Genomic DNA, 17994 nt, shown 5'->3' with positions numbered 1-17994 from the left:
AAGACAGTCGTGAAGAGGGCACAACAACACATTTTCCCCCTCAGGAGACTGAAAAGATTTGGCATGGGTCCCCAGATCCTCAAGAAGTTCTACAGCTGCACCATCGAGAGCATCCTGACCTGTTGCATCACTGCCTGGTATGGCAACTGCTCTGTATCTGACCGTAAGGTGCTACAGAGGGTAGTGTGAATGGCCCAGTACAACACTGGGGCCAAGCTTCCCGCCATCCAGGACCTAGATAATTGGGGCGGCAGGGTAGCCTAGTGGTTAGAGCATTGGACTAGTAACTGAAAGGTTGCAAGTGCAAATCCCCAAGCCGACAAGGTACAAATCTGTCATTCTGCCCCTGAACAGGCAGTTAACCCACTGTTCCTAGGCCGTCATTGAAAATAAGAATTTGTTCTTAACTGACTTGCCTTGTTAAATAAAGGTAAATAATAATAATAATAGGCGATGTCAGAGGAAAGCCCAAAAATGGTCAGATACTCCAGTCAGCCGAGTCATAGACTGTTTTCTCTGTTACTGCACGGCAAGTGGTACCGGAGCGCCAAGTCTAGGACCAAAAGGCTCCTTAACAGCTTCTACCCCCAAGCCATAAGACTGCTGAACAATTCATCAAATGGCCACCGGACAGTTTACATTAACATTGACTTTTTATAATTTTTTACTTTAGTTTATTAGGTAAATATTTTCTTAACTCGTCTTGAACTGCACTGTTGGTTAAAGGCTTTTAGGTAATCATTTTACTGTAAGGTCTACACTTGTTGTATTCGGCACGTGACATAGTTTGATTTGATTTTTTGGTACCCTACCCAGATCTGTGCCTCGACACAATCCTTTCTCAGAGCCCTACGGAAAAGTAGCACACTGTATAGGGAATGGGTACCATTTTGGATACAGGTTTTGTGATGATGGCAGAGCAGAAACAAGTAAAATAAGTGGTACTAGTTGATGTGTTGACTAGCAGTTTTTGAGTGGAACTCAAAGGTAATGGCCTGTGAAGACTTTGTGCAGAAGGTGACGCTAAAAAAATTGCAACATAAGTTGTGAATATGTGGTTTGGAGAGAAGACTTCTCTCCCTCTGCAATTACCGTCCTCATATTTGTTGCCTGTGTCTATGCTCTTGGTGTTTACCTGAGGAGTTTTGCTACGAAATCCCAGCCGTTTGCACCCGAGGTGGAAAACTGAAGGGCAGCACACTGTAAGATGTCTAAAGAAGACCTTGCCAATTCTGTACCTATTACTCATCTCTTGACTCACCCTGTTCCCCCGCTGTGTTAATTTCTAGGTATGAAAAGGCCTCGGAGTCCAACCCAGTTGCTGCAGAAAGGCAGTGGCGGCGGCCATGGCGGAGGCGTGTGCTTGCCCTTCAACCTGTGTGGCGAGCTGCTACAGGAGCCCGAAGAAGGACACCCAGATGGCCCTCAGCAGAAGAAAAGGCTGCTCTACTCCCTCTGCGAGGTGTGCAACCTCCAGCTCAACTCAGCCGCCCAGGCCCAGGTCCACTACAACGGCCGTTCCCACCTGCGCAGGGTCAAGCAGCTCAACAATGGAGAGCTCCCCCCGAGCACAGGCAGCGGCACCAGTCCAGCACCGGCCGGCACTCTCACCTGCTCCAGCACAGGTAAGCTGGGACAACTCTCCATTCACCAATTCACTGGAACATAGAATAAAATAGAATACTATGTTATTAGTCTGTCTACTGAGACATAATTATTCTGCTCTACTTCCAACACCCAAAGAGTTGTTTGTCTCTGTTCATCTGTCTCTCTCTCTCTCTCTGGGCGCGTGTGTGTGTGTGTGTGGGCACGGTGCACGCATGCAATTGTGGACGGAGGTGTGTGTGTGTTTTTGTGAGTGAGAGAGAAAAGTACATAGTGTCCTGTGGGTTACTCATGGTGAAGAGATTCCCTGCCCCCCATGGTTGACGAGGCTTGTGATGGGCTGTGCCCTCTCTCCCCTGAATTAACCCAGCTGGAGATGCCTGGTTAGGGCCAGAGTCTGAGCATCATGCACCCGCACACCCTAGAGTAACGAGCTCTCACGGAGGAGAGAAGCCATGGAGCTGGGGTTGGAGCTCGGCTAGAGCTGAAGATTGGGGGTCAGGCTGGAGCTGAGGCTGTGGGTCAGTTGATGCTGAGGTTGGAGCCCGAAGTCGGGCTGGGGCTGGGATTGTGGGTCGGCTTGGGCTGGAGTTGGAGGTCGACTGTTGCCTGCTCATGGCATAGCTGCAGCTCAAACACCACTCTCAGTGTATTATTGGTGAGAGAGCAGGGAAGAGAGAGTGAGAGGATTACATAGGTCAGGTGCAGTGGGGCAGAGGAATATAATCACAGTTACCAGGGCAGATGTACTGTAAACAGCATGGAAAGAGCACTTGCGGGTGAAACACCATTTAATAACACTGATGTTGTAGAGGGATGCATTGGGGAAACAAGATTAAACCCTTACAAGTAGAGTAGGTAAGGTTAGATGTTATTAAAAAACATTGAAGCGATTTGCAGAAACATTTAAATGGAACACCACTAGCTAAACAGTAACAGAGTTTTGGAAGAAAATGACTGGGACCATCCAGCAGAACTAGGTTCAAGTATTATTTATTTTCTTTCAGATTATGAACCAATGGAATAGTCCCAAAAAAAGGCTAATCCCACCCATCTGCCACACAATACAGCATTGATCAAAAAGTATTTGAAAGAAAACAAGCTATGCAATTTGAACCCAGGTCTGTTTTAAAGTCTGTTCATAACTCTCCTTTCAGTCAGGAGGTCCATACTGCTGTTGTTGTGTCTTTGTAGAGCTGTCTGAGCCAAACAAATGTAATTACAGCAGACTCAGGCTAGGACTGGAGATCCTCCTCAGTAATACTATATCATCCTAATCAGGAAGTGATGCAGAGCGCCTGGAAATCTCCTAAAGTCACCACACACCTTGTAAATAAATGAGTCCTTGACCTGCAGTGAACCAATCAGTGGCGTGCCTGGGGCCTGGGCCTTCAGTGAAGTCCTACACAGTCCCACCCGAATTAATCCACCTCTTATTACCATCATTATGATGCCATGGCTCTAGACACTATACATTTAGACAGAAACGCAGAATAACCAGGTGTTGCGTCACCTTGAAATTTACATTTTTATTCAGAGAATTGCAGGGGAAGAGTACAATACCTTTTCATTGTGCAGCTTCGTTGCCCTGCGCGCTTGTTCGTTGAGCTATAGATCGTCTCGGGTGTCCCCAAAAGTTTTCAAAAGCACCATTGCTTGTAAGTGCCCAGCCGGACTTTGGTGTCTCGTTGCTGCCTTGGTTAGACAACTCAGGTTTGCAAAGCCAGTGTGGCTCCAAACACCAAATCGATCACTTGCAAATAATAGGCATTCCCAGCAGTACAGTTTGCAGTGCTTCTCTGAGCCTGTGAGCCATTGATAGCGCTCGTAGATGGAACTTTGAAAGTGGTGAACGAACCCCTTTCCCGCCTGTGACAGGCTTTGTAGCGTCGGCGTCGACCTCTCCTGACAATGTCTAACTTTTCTTGAAAAGTTTGTCTTGAGAATGGCGTTATAATTATATCCTCGACCAAATCGATATCTTCTCCTTCCGCCATTGTGGGTTGAAAAAACAGCTTAGTAGTACGCGAATTAATTCGTTTATCAATTTCAGTTTCCTAGTTCTGAACCTGCCCATATAGGACCTGCCTCTCAATATTGGTAATCCAATCAAAAGACGTGCACGCACTACGCCTGCTAGCTGGCTCCTGTGTAACACTGGAGCCAGCCAGCAGGCGTACAATAGCCAACTCTAAAGCTGATTGGTTGACACTAAATTTAAATTTCCATTCACTTTAAGCTACAAGCGCCCGCACTGTTGATTCTGAAGGCCTGGGGCAGATTTTAGACCCCTGGCAACACATGATGACTGAATATGATTGGATAAAAGATCTAACATAAAGACCAGCCCTCCAAATCTCAACCTGGGGCTGGAAGCAGTGCAACCAAGAGGAACGCTATGAAGAGTGTAACTCTTACTCTGGGGAATAATTTAATACATATTTGTGGGAAAATATATTTAAAAAATATATATATTCTGATGATGTTTAGGCCAGCAGAGAAGGCATGTAAAAATCATCTGTCCTCGGTTGCAACATTCTAGTGAATGAGTTCCAAGTTACAAACTGCCTCTGGAAGCAACTCAGCACAAGAACTCTTCGTCGGAAGCTTCATAAAAGATCACCATGCGCAAAGCCAAGCTTCATCTGGAATGGTGTAAAGCTTGCTGCCATTCGACTCTGGAGCAGTGGAAACATGTTCTCTGGAGTGATGAATCATGCTTCACCATCTGGCAGTCCAACGGACAAATCTGTGTTTGGTGGAAACGCTACCTGCCCCAATGTATTGTGCCAACTGTAAAGTTTGGGGGAGGAGGAATAATGGTCTGGGGCTGTTTTTCATGGTTCGGGCTAGGCCCCTTAGTTCCAGTGAAGCGAAATATTAACGCTACAGCATACAATGACATTCTAGATGATTCTGTGCTTCCAACTTTGTGGCAAAAGTTTGGGGATGACCCTTTCTTGTTTCAGTATGACAATGCCCTCGTGCAAAAAGCAAGGTCCATACAGAAATGGTTTGTTGAGATCGGTGTGTAAGAACTTTGAATGGCTTGTACAACCCTGATCTCAATTCCATCGAACATCTTTGGGATGAATTGGAACGCCGACTGTGAGCCAGGCCTAACCGCACGACATCAGTGCCCAACCTCACTAATATGCTGACCACACCTCTCGCGTCGCGTGCGCGAGTGTCGCAAAATACATTTACACCTGTTATTTAATTATTGCACCCACACTGATCGCGCACGTCAACGAGCATCTGCGTAGCCAGGCGCTAAAATAGAACTTGATTATTTTTTTGACGCCTTGATGCTCTGCAAGTCCCGCCTCTCCCATCTCCTCATTGGTATTTAGGAGCATATACACACGTGAGTGACTGAAAGATGAACTGAGGTCCACACTCCATTCCTGTTGGTGGTGGTAATGCACATTTAAAGTTGTTTGCCAACCGCCATAACGTCCAAAGAAGAAGAAGAAGCCTGAAGGAGGAGATATTACTAGAAACAAACTTGGTTTATCCTTTTATCTATGGATAAATTGTCCGAGTAGAGGACCTACCCTGGCGTAACCCAATGTTTATCACAGGACAAATTAGATAGCAACAGCAAGTTGGCTAGCTAAATTGACGTAAATCTTTAATGCTTTTTGTTCTGTCCCCAAATAAAAAATTTGTTTCAGAGTTGTTTCGGAGTTCGTTTTGATATTTCAACCTGCGTGTCGTGATTTCGTCTGCTGTGGGTGGACAAAATCCTCATGCGTGCGATTGTGCACATGAGCAGCCTGGTCAGCATGTAATGCTCTTGTGCAACAATGTACCAACATCCAGTGGAACGCCTTCCCAGAAGAGTGAAGGCTGTTAGAGCAGTAAAGGGGGGACCAACTCAATTAATGGCCATGATTTTTTTGAATGAGATGCTCAACGAGCAGATGTTCACATACTTTTGGTCTTGTGGTGTAGGTAGCCTAAACAGTACCAACTACCAGCCTACAGGATCCAGATAACACTGGCCTCACCACTAGATGGCAGTGCTGACAAAAAGCAGTAGCCAAGACACTGCACCATAGAGCCGCTAAAAGAGTTTATGGTAAGTGTTGGTGTTATGAATGTAAAATATATATATTTGCACAGTAGCCCTTTTTGTCCCATGGTTGATTTAAAAACCAAAGAATTGTTGTGGGGACTTTACTCCCCTCACAGGTATATGCTTCCAGTGATCAGAATATCAATAATTTGTAGACAAAACAATTTGCCTTGGGGTTTCATTGAAATTCTAGCAATTCTTTGAATTTGACCTTTCATGTTCATTGGCATTTATATGTCATTTGTAAATACAACATTGAAATTTCTCTTTGATGAGAGCTCAATAATAGAAATATAGGAATGTCACCGTGCAAATGGTGGGCAACATCATCCGTATATACAAAAATAGTATCTGAAAGTACAAATGCAATTGTCTTATGTGCATGTATTTAGGCTACACACAGCACTGAGGTAAAAACTGTTCTGGTGCTTTGGTAGGTTCCTGAGCTCTGAAGCTATTGTAAAAGTAAAATGTAAAAGAGTCATGAGTGAGCAACAAAGCACATTTTCACCTATAGTCGATTTGCATCACCTTGAGATTTGTATGACAGAAACAATGACCTTATCAAACCTAGGCTGGGAGCATAACTGTTTGGAAAGTTAATTACTTTATTAATTAATTAATGTGTTGTGTCTCTTGGGCCATGCTGTAAATATAATCATGTAATGGGATCTTGATTACCAACAACGACGAGACGGCCTACAGGGAGGAGGTGAGGGCCCTCGGAGTGTGGTGTCAGGAAAGTAACCTCACACTCAATGTCAACAAAATGTGTGTGTGTGTGCATACGTATATGCTCGTCTATACATCTCCCAACATTGATGACAAAAAAAACGAACAAACACATCCCTCTGCCTGTCCCTGAGGAGAGTGTTTCCGCAGTGTTTTGTCCTTCTCTTCTGATATAGTCATCGAAAAGACTTTCTGAATCGCACCAGTGACTAATCAGTGACTAATTCATTATTCCCCAATTGCACTTCCCAACCAGTGTTGCAATGACATGGTACTGGTACTGTATAATTCAAACTCATTTGTTCGCCTCTTTATTTACAATTGTAACGGACACAATTTGAAATCGCCCTTCGAGCATGAAAGCAGACATTGGCAAGATGCCAAGTTGGCCCCCTCTTGGTGATAATTGAAGCATTGCTCCAGATGCTATGGCAGAGTCATAAATAGCCCATGGGCTCTGCTCAAAAGTAGTGCACGATTTTGGGGAATAGGGTGCCATTTGGAACGCAACCTTTAATTGATTTACTCACCAGTGAGGGCAATCAGACAGGCTTTATTTGTTTCTGTACCTGGCACGGTCAATGGAGAAATGAGCTGCTAGCTAGGTCAGGGAAACTGCTGACACGTCATCGGGGAGCATCAAGATGCTATTGGGACAGATTGCACAGAGGACATTGGCACTCACTCAGACACACACACACTCTTGTGTGCACACACATACACGCACGTGCACACACACACACACACACACACACACACAACACACAGATGACGGCAAGAGCCGTGCAAGCATTCCGGGCTGTGGTGTGGGATCTCTCTATTTACTTTCCATTAAGGACAACTTCTGTTTAGGTTAGAGAAATAATGCACATGAAAAGTGATCTAATTTTGGTGTGAGTGGCATCCAGTGCCGGTGATTTGGTATTCAGGCACTGTCAAACTGCCTCCTGTCAACAGAAGCAGAGCAGGGCTAACACGGCAGGTTAGGGGGAAGGGAAGCGGGAGGAGAGGGGCGAGGACAGACTGATTTGGGCTTTGGGACCAGTAGGACCTCTAGAGAACGATCTTGAGAGAGCTAGATGTTTGACTGACATTTCTGTTGCTCCTGTCCACCAAGCTCCTTCCTCCCTCTGCCTCAACAGACTCCACTCGGAACACAAGGTCGTTTTCATTAGGACAGGGTATGGAGTACAGCTGGTCCAAATTGCTCCCTATAACCCCTCAATGAGGTTAGCATGTCTGGATAGGTATAAGCAGTGTAGTAGTAAAGCTTCCACCATATTGCTTCCTGCAAGGATTATGGCCAAGTAAAGTGATAGGGAACGAATTGGGACTAGCTTGTTGTGTAGTGTACCCAAGTATAGTGTAGCATTGTGTAGTGTCGGGGGTTGTGGCGGACTGCTGTGCATGCATTGCTTTCACACGCCAAGGTCACTTTCACACTCTTTACGTAGCACGTTATTGTCTGCTCTTGTAGATTGACATGAGAGAGAAAAAAAGTTGTTTGAACCAGCGATACCCCCTATGGCTACTGTCCTTGTATTTCATCATTCTCAGTGTTACTCCTGGCCAGCACCATTGACTTGGCAGCACACAGTATATTTGAGGAGCTTTACATAGCCAAGATCTTTTCAGAAGCTTTGTTTTATTTCGGCCATAGTACATCCCTCATGTTTTTCCACAAGGCTCGAGACATATGTTTGCTATATCAGAAGGTGGAACATTTGTGGCGTTTGGCACATGTCGAGGCTCTCACTCTGTGTCAGTGAGAACACATGCTCTGTCTCTGTCGGGAGCTCAGTGTTTGTAGTTCTAGTCCGTCATCTCTCTCCTCTCTCGCTCTCTCTCTATTCAATTTCAATTTAAGGGACTTTATTGGCATGGGAAACGTGTTTACATTGCCAAAGCAAGTGAAATAGATAATAAACAATAAAAATGAACAGTAAACATTACACTCACAAAATTTCCAAAAGACATTTCAAATGTCGTATTATATCTGTGTACTGTGTTGTAATGATGTGCAAATAGTTAAAGTACGTGTTAAAGTATTAAAACATAAATATTGGTTGTGTTTACAATGGTGTTTGTTCTTCACTGGTCACCATTTTCTTGTGGCAACAGGTCGCAAATATTGCTGCTGTGATTGCACACTGTGGTATTTGACCCAATAGATATGGGAGTTTATCAAAATTGGATTTGTTTTGTAATTCTATTTGGGTCTGTGTAATCTGAGGGAAATATGTGTCTCTAATATGGTCATACATTTGGCAGGAGGTTCTCTCTCTCTTTCTCTCTCTCTCTCTCCCTTTCTCTCTTGGCACAGGCCATGCCAACACACTGTGGCCACGGCCAGGCTCCCTGGTGCTGTGTGCCTGGCTCTCCGTGCCAGTCCTGCTTTATATATCCCATGCCTGGACCGTGCCAGGCCATGCTGATGCCAGGAAGACCCCAGCCCTCCCACTCCTTCATACAGGGATTAAATTTGGCAACCACTAATAGGGACTCACAGGCCCTAAAGGTTCAGAGATTAAAAAGGAAATGCCGATAGGGATATGTCAGTTGAAATTTGATGGAGATGTCCTCTTTAAAAATGTGTATGTGTGTGTGTCACCGGCATACCACGCTTGCTCGCACCTTGCGGGTGGCCCCGCGAAACTACGTGCACGTGTGTCATTGATTTCTCTCACTTTAAACCGTGTGTGCATACATGTGTGGTGTGTACATGTGTGAGAAAGATGACGGAGACTAACAAGAGTAGACAGGCTATCGGCTTGTTAGCTACTTGGTCAGATAGTGAGAGGAATGTTATGTTATAACATGTTCTGAACGTCAAACACACACACTCTCTCTCTCTCACACACACACACACACACACACACACACACACACACACACACACACACACACTTATTTACAACTTACTCAGAAGTGTCACTGTGAACTAGTCTCTCCTCACCTCATTTGTTATCTCTAGTGGCATGGCTTATCTGTGTTTGTGTGTACGTGCATGTGTGTGTGTGCCTGTGCACATGTGCGTGCCAGCTTGCGTGTTTGCGCGTGTCACTCTCCCTTTCTTCCCACTGAGTGAAGGGTTTTGCTCAGGGGGAAATGAGCCAGTGTCTAGGGAGCTGCGGAGGTGTGCTGATCTTAAAGTGTGTTGTCACACTGACGATAAGGCTCAGAGGCAAGGCGCACTAGTTCTTCACCACTCAACACAGTGCAGCATTTCTTTCTCTCGCTCACTCTCTCTCCCTTTCTCTCTCTCCCTCAGCTCTCTCTCTTTCTCTCTGTTCCTCTCCCTTTTCCCCTACTCTCTCTCTTTCTTAGTCCACCTCTCTCTCCTTCAATCTCCTTCGCTCTGTCTCTCTCTGCCCCCCCTCCACAAACACACACACACACACCTCTCTCTCGATCTCTCTTTTAACATAGGAGGACACAGATTCTATTCAGCATTGGGAGGGAGGAGTTGTGTGTGTGTGAATATGTGGACCAGTCTACTGAGCCGAGGTGAGCGACGCTGTTCCGTTGTTGCTGATTGTTTTCAGTTCTGATGTGCTTGACAGAACTCGAAGCTGGTAACAGTACAGCAAATGCATGACTTTGAAATTTCTTTCAGTTTATTGATTTCATAGTAGTTGTTCCCTGCTTTGAGTGAATACGTGTTTGATATACAGTGTCTCTGTTAGGTTACAGTATGCCAACAGATTTTTTTGATTTATTGTCTTTTTGTATTGACATTTGAGAAGCAATTTTTTTATGATGTATAGTATTTTGAATACACAGTTATGGACAACTCTTTATAGCACACTGTAAAGAGGATGTCGTGAATTTGACAGTAAGTTACAGTTACTGTATTTCATATTGGAGTACAACTACTGTAATCTAAATGCAGTATCAAAGCAAGTACTGAGTAATGACACACAGTAAAATACATACCGTAGAATTGATTGTATTATACTGTTTTAAAAAAAAAGTAAATGCTAATGTAATTGTATAGAATGAATGATTGAATTAGTTAAATTCTTTAAGGGCAGATGGGATTTGTATTTCACAGTATTATACTGTAATTACATGGGATTGGTGCAAGCAGGTTGGCTGATAGCTAATGTGTTTACACATTACAGCATATCAATTCATATTTGGTATGTTATATCACTTGCACTTCTAGAGGTCTCATCTAATGCTTTCAAATTGGCTGCGACTACAGGGCAACACTGACCAAAAGGACATGTCAAAATGCTCAACAAGGTTTAAGACTTGATGCCATTCCAATCTGTCCCCTATATATTTTCATTTCATGGGGCGCTACTACTACATACCAGTTAAATTGGTGCAGCATTGTTTAAATATGTTAAGTGCCAGAAACTGCAATACCATGCACCCACTGTTGGTCAAAATGGTTTTGGCACTCCAATAACACGGTACTGTCCTGTATTCTGTGGGATGGAATTCCTGCACACAAACCTTTCCCACAACGCATCATAAATTACAGTATGCTTCAGTAAATCTTTTTACACTATTTTACTGTTGATAATACCCCAAAGTTCTCCATTAGTGTGTCTGTATGTACTCTACTCATCTACTTGGGAATCAGAAGGTGTGTGTGTGTGTGTGTGTGTGTGTGTGTGTGTGTGTGTGTGTGTGTGTTTGCATACAGCTTGTGACCATAGATTGTTGATACTAGATAAGGGCTGTTGTATTCTGTAACAGTCAATCATGACTGTGTGTGTCTGTCTGTGTGAGGGTTTGTGACTGTGTGTGTATTTTCTTTGGTTGTGCGTCTGTGCATGCGTGACTGTGTGTTTGTTTGCTGAAAGAGCTATATGGAGTCTGGAGTTTTCTCCTCTGTCATTATGCAGAAAGCTCATTCAATAGGTAAATATCACATCGTCTATCTATGTCTGCCTGTCTGTCTCACCATGGGCCATCAGAAATTAGTGTGGCTGCCCTGCACCCAGTATATTGGTCAATTCTAATGCCTGTTGATTGTATTTATTGGTGTTGTCTGGATTTGAATGTATGTCCAGCATTATACATTATGTTCTTCAAGCTTATCTACTTCAATTACTGTAGATCAATAGACACAGTATTAATGTGGATAATAGTTTTAAATCAGCTTTATGGTGGTAGGGGGGGGGGGGGGTCGCTCCATATCGCCTTCTCACACCATGTCACTTTTATGGGGGGCTGAAAAGTAGTGTCAGTCTGCTTAATACTCGCCCCTAGGCTCCCTTATATTGGGTTGTGTTCATTAGGGTACGCAGCAAAAAAAACTTTAGCATTTTGCAAGGGAAAACGAAAATTAACATTTCTATTGGACAAATCCAGGTAGTGCCTACCTGTTTCACTCCATTTCCCTTTATTTCGGACCACTTTCTTCTGTTTCTTGCCTAATGAACACGACCCTGTTGGTGTAATGCTTTAGCCTCGCAGTCCACTGCTCCTCCACAGTATAACCAGCTCATAGTCTGGAGGAACCATGGTGAAGTGGTTTCTCAGACGTTTGTCCTCAGACCGGCTGGCTGAAATTAATACAAACATTTGCATTTTCATGTGCATGTGAGTTCCTCTGGATCATTTTTATTTGGTCTCTCTGCTGAGTTAACCCACCTGTTGTGTTCCGGTCGAATTGGACCGATTTTACAAGGTTTCTCTCTGAAAAAGGTACACAGGGCATCTGAACACACAAAATACATTTTGATGATTTTCATTACATTTTTTTTATTTTTTATTTGACTTTTGTACACCTGCGGTTTTCCCGGTCAAAAATGACCGGTCATTAGAAATTAATGGATGAGACTACAATTAGTGTATAAAATTGAGTTCAGGAACATGCCCATTCGTCAGATGGACACACTTCCTCTCCCAGACCCCCACATGCATGTGTGTTTGAGCACACACACACACACCTCACTCCCCTTCTTGTCTTCCATAGCAACCCCCTACGGGAACCTTTCCCCAATAGAATCTTTCCCCCACGGGAACCACATCTGTTGGCATTCTCACAAACAATCGCAACATTTTAACTTTTCTCGCAGCTCTGGAAAGTAAAGCTTTTTTGAGGCCTTGCTCACAATGCATTCTGTGGCAGCACAATGACCAACCGATATACTTTATGTGAGGTTCTTGATCATATCTTTGATCATGACATTGGTGAGGAGGAGAGAGGCCAGTAAACTGACAGTGAAGATGCATTAGAGGAGGAAGTGTCAGAAGTTGAAGACAACACAGAATATGATCCAGACCAAGAGACAACCGATGTGGAACAATCCAGTGATGAGGAAGAGGGCCCTGCCGAGGTTGTTGTTACATTCCAGTGATGAGGAAGAGGGCCCTGCTGAGGTTGTTGTTACATTCCAGTGATGAGGAAGAGGGCCCTTCTGAGGTTGTTGATACATTCCAGTGATGAGGAAGAGGGCCCTGCTGAGGTTGTTGTTACATTCCGGGTCAAAGCATGGGAATTTGTCCTGGTCTTCATCCCCACCTGAGAGGAGAGGTCGGCTGTCAGCTGAAAATATTATCAGGATGAGCCCAGGGCCAACGAGATACGCCATATCCCGGGTTGATGACATAAAATCCTGATTTGAACTGTTTCTGACAGTCAATTGAAACTATAGTGATCAACATGACCAACTTGGAGGGGGAGACACGTTTACAAAGACAACTGGAAGTAGGTAGACCAGACAGATGTTCAAGCATACGGGGGTCTCTTGATTTTGGCTGGCGTGTACAGGTCCAGAAACAACCTACCACCAGTTTATGGGATGCAGAGTCTGGTCGTGCCACTATGTCATTTCAGACATTTCACCCGTGTTGTCAAGGGTGATTCGCTTCGACAACCATGATACATGACCAGGCCGCCGTCAACCAGACAAGCTGGCAGCAGTCAGATAGGTTTGGCACAAGTGGGTGGAGAGGCTGCCACTCATCTATAACCCAAGTCCAGGCACATGCAACAACCACCACGCATTTTCCAACATGTGCATGAGAACACACAAAATGTTACCACCATTGATTGACAGATTGTGAACATTTTACTGTTTGTTGTTCTTTAGTGCGTTCAGACATACATTTTGCAATATGGTAAAGTTTTCAAGTGAGGTTTTGGGCCGATATCCTTTCTTTAGGAATAAAATCATACCGGTCAGTTTTGACCGGGAACTCAACCGATGTTATTTTGTGCCACTATTTAAAATGTTGAAATGGTTTCAAAACAAATGTTCTTAGTTAACTTTGACACAAAGTGATAAATAGCACAATATGTTTCATCTGAGTATTTGTTATAGTCAAAATAATCCAAACATTATGCATTTTTTTAAACTCAAAAACGAGTTGTATGAGCTCAGGTCAATTAATAACAAATAGAAGTTCAAAACTTGTAATGTTCACAAGAACTTAAGTTGATAAAAATATTTAACACAACATTAGGTGATAATATATGTATAATTATGGATTTATAATCAGCTATAATGGGGTGGTCATTTAGGACAAGGAACACAGAATGAATTAACATGAAACAAACACAACAGGAGGGTTAATTGAATCTTTGAAGTCTCTTCTGTGATGTTAAGCCCTGAGAACAACTAAGGGGTTGGGGTGGGACAAATGTAATGTAATACACTCATATTCATAGACGGAGCAATGGATGCAAGGATCAATGGCAATATATCATTACTTTAAAAGTCAAAATTTGTATGTACCAATCCCAGATTGCAATTTCAGTACAACTGAAGTGGGTACCTTTTGGAAATGTGTGCGTCTTTGCACGATAATATGAGAGTTCAATGCAATTTAATTACTTTTAGTCAAGTCAATTCTAACAACCGACACATTGCTGATTTAGTGTTGTACCAAGATCAAATATTAGATGAATAATGTGAGGAATGTCTTTAGAGATCAAATAGTAGCTTTGGTATTGCCAGTAGCGGTGTGTGGGTAAATGTTTACTCTATAATCGGTTCGTTTATATGCCTTGCAACCGTGATATGTAGGCCTGAGGCCAAAACAATAAGAACAATAAGAACACACAGTGGCAGAATAAATTCAACCACACCTTGGCTTCATCACGAAACCGAAGAGCAACCTCTGTCCAGTAAGGTCTGTTTCAAGCCCAATACAATTAATGGGCAATAGAAAGTGTGTGTGTCTGCTTTCTGAAAGGTTATAGTTAGTCCTGAACAATTAGTACTTTTCTAGGTCTGTTTGGTTTCAGTTTGATTATTCAGTTTTGCGGACCCCCACAAGTGTCAGGGGACTCATATAAAGGTAACCGTACTGGTTAAGGAAATGAGCCTCCACCGAAACCTCCAGCGACTGTTCACGGCCCGGAACCTCCTCCGACTGTTCACGGCCCGGTCCCTCCAGCGACGGTCAACGGTCCGGAGCCTCCAGCGACGGTCAACGGCCTTCCTCTGCACCGGTGCCCAGTCCAGGCACGGTGTCCAGTCCCGCTCCATAGCCGGAGCCTTTCTCTGCTCCGGAGCCGCCACCAATGCTAATTGCCCACCCTAACCCTTCAGGTTTTGCGGTCGGAGTCCGCACCTTTGGGGGGCAACCGCTGAATAGCATAGCGCAACAGTCAAATAATATTACTAAAAAATATTCATATTCATGAAATCACAAGTGCAATATTGCAAAACACAGCTTATCTTTTTGTTAATCCACCTGTCGTCTCAGATTTTGAAATTATGCTTTACAGCTAAAGCAATCCAAGCGTTTGTGTAAGTTTATCGATAGCCTAGCATAGCATTATGTACACTTAGCATCAGGAAGCTTGGTCACGAAAATCAGAAAAGCAATCAAATTAACCGTTTACCTTTAATCTTCGGATGTTTTCACTCACGAGACTCCCAGTTACACAACAAATTTTCCCTTTGTTCCATAAAGATTATTTTTATACCCAAAATACCGACGTGTGTTTGTCGCGTTATGTTCAGAAATCCACAGGAAAGAGCGGTCACGACAACGCAGACGGAAATTCCAAATAGTCTTCATATTGTCCACAGAAACATGTCAAACGTTTTTTATAATCATTCCTCAGGTAGTTTTTAAAATATATATTCGATAACATTTACATTTACATTTAAGTCATTTAGCAGACGCTCTTATCCAGAGCGACTTACAAATTGGTGCGTTCACCTTAAGACATCCAGTGGAACAGCCACTTTACAATAGTGCATCTAAATCTTTTAAGGGGGGGTGAGAAGGATTACTTTATCCTATCCTAGGTATTCCTGAAAGAGGTGGGGTTTCAGGTGTCTCCGGAAGGTGGTGATTGACTCCGCTGTCCTGGCGTCGTGAGGGAGTTTGTTCCACCATTGGGGGGCCAGAGCAGCGAACAGTTTTGACTGGGCTGCGCGGGAACTGTACTTCCTCAGTGGTAGGGAGGCGAGCAGGCCAGAGGTGGATGAACGCAGTGCCCTTGTTTGGGTGTAGGGCCTGATCAGAGCCTGGAGGTACTGAGGTGCCGTTCCCCTCACAGCTCCGTAGGCAAGCACCATGGTCTTGTAGCGGATGCGAGCTTCAACTGGAAGCCAGTGGAGAGAGCGGAGGAGCGGGGTGACGTGAGAGAACTTGGGAAGGTTGAACACCAGACGGGCTGCGGCGTTCTGGATAATATATCAACCGAGTGTGTAGGTTTTTCAATAAAAGCGGGAGGAACAATGGCGGCTTTACTCTGTAGCGCAAAAACTCACTCTGAGAGCCCCCACCTATCCACTTACGCAATGTGATCTTTCACGCAAATTTTTCAAAATAAAAGCCTGAAACTATGTCTAAAGACTGTTCACACCTTAGGGAAGCCAGAGAAAAAGGAATCTGGTTGATATCCCTTTAAATGGAGGATAGGCATGCATAGGAACAGAAGGGTTTCAAAATAAGAGGCACTTCCTGATTGGATTTTCCTTAGAGTTTCGCCTGCAATATCAGTTCTGTTATACTCACAGACAATATTTTGACAGTTTTGGAAACTTTAGAGTGTTTTCTATCCTAATCCGTCATTTATATGCATATTCTAGCATCTGGTCCTGAGAAATAGGCCGTTTACTTTGGGAACGTTATTTATCCAAACATAAAAATAGTGCCCCCTAGCTTCAAGAGGTTAGCACTTTTTTTGGTTACGACATCATTCCATGTGTTACTTCATAGTTTTGATGTCTTCACTATTACTCTATGGTGTAGAACATAGTTAAAATGAAGTAGGTGTAGGTTAAAAATAGAAAAAGTAGGTTCAAATGAGTAGGTGTGTCCGGTACGGTGTATATGTATTTTTTTCTGTCTTTTTTGCCATTTATGAATGTCTTGTTCAGTGTGTTTCTCTGGGCTATAGTAGTAAAGTCCAAATTCAATATATTATCCCCAAAGAATTATACCTAAAGGAGTCCTAAAATTCCAAATCAAATAGTTCAATGATCCATAGTGTGACCACCTTAAAACATTTCAATATGTCAGTTTGGGAACCCCCCCCCAACGGCTTTGACTTTTAAAACTGAAGGATTAGCCCCTTTTCTTGCATAAAATTACAAAAGTAGTGCACTATGTAGGGAATAGTGTGTCATTTGAAGAAACACACTATATTGGAATAAGGTGCATTTTGGGACACACCCAGAATGCCAAAGCCTAGGCACTAGATCCTGAGATCAAGAAGAACCCAATGAAAGTTTCAGAAGACTCCCACAAAATTTCTGGCATTATTCAAATCCCAAGCTTGCTTAACACTGCATTGATAAACGGTGCATATATTTGATGTTTACTTCAAGAGCTTGAAGCTCTCAGAAGTTCCCACCTCTGACTGGTTAGACTGAGACATTGAGGGTATTATTTTGTTGTGAATGGTGCCAAAAAAATAATGGAATGGTGGACTTGTTACTCTTTGAACTTGTAATTATACAGCACTATAGGTCAAAACACACAGCATTGTAAAAATGCCTTCAAATTGGTTGTTTGTTAGCATTGGCCCAACCACATTTCTTTGTTTGATAAATCCTGACTTTTTGTGTGGTTTGGGTGTTGTTGCACTGCACAGCACACCTATTGTTGGTCTACCTGTCTACCTGTCAACCTGTCTGCCTGCCTGCTTGTCTGCCTGTTTTGTCTTTCCTTTGGTCTATTCTCATCTGGCACTGTATGAAGCAAAGCAAAACTGCACTTTTACCAACCTCTTTCCATAGTATGTTCCATCAGCTCAAATGACAGTGACAGTTGGAGAGCGATGACTCCATTGCCTCATTCACACTGTCACACATACAGCACCCCCACCAATGCTAAAAGGGTATTTCAGCACAAAGATTATCTGGAAGGTCTGTCCCGTTCTACTCAATGTTAATGATGTTGTGAACATTGTGGAAATTAAAGCTGGAGTGTATGAACTGTGATTGATGAGTGTGTCAGCTGTTTGGGATGAAAGGCCATTATCACTGGGAGATACAATTATAGATCATGACACAGTTGAATTTCACTGGGAGCTCTGTTACTTAAGTCTAGTAGCTTAGTCTACACACAGCACCACGCTAGTTGTGTTGAGGGGAATACTCAAGCTTTTGTATTGGTAAGGAGACAGGACAGCATTATGTTAGCCT

At 43.5% G+C, this 17994-nt stretch overlaps 1 protein-coding gene across 1 annotated transcript in view; it reads left to right on the top strand.

Moving 5' to 3' along the window:
- The first annotated feature begins 1291 nt into the window (after positions 1-1291).
- LOC115134624 (zinc finger protein 385B-like) overlaps positions 1292-17994 on the top strand; it is a 118807-nt gene continuing 102104 nt past the window's right edge. The window contains exon 1 of the mRNA XM_065021601.1: positions 1292-1625. Within this exon, the coding sequence (XP_064877673.1) occupies positions 1292-1625 (334 nt within the window). The remainder of the gene's footprint in view (positions 1626-17994) is intronic.

The sequence above is a fragment of the Oncorhynchus nerka genome, linkage group LG2, assembly GCF_034236695.1.
Source record: "Oncorhynchus nerka isolate Pitt River linkage group LG2, Oner_Uvic_2.0, whole genome shotgun sequence".
NCBI lineage: Eukaryota > Metazoa > Chordata > Actinopteri > Salmoniformes > Salmonidae > Oncorhynchus > Oncorhynchus nerka.
Note: the sequence above shows the minus strand (reverse complement) of the source record. Positions and strands in the feature narration are given on the sequence as shown.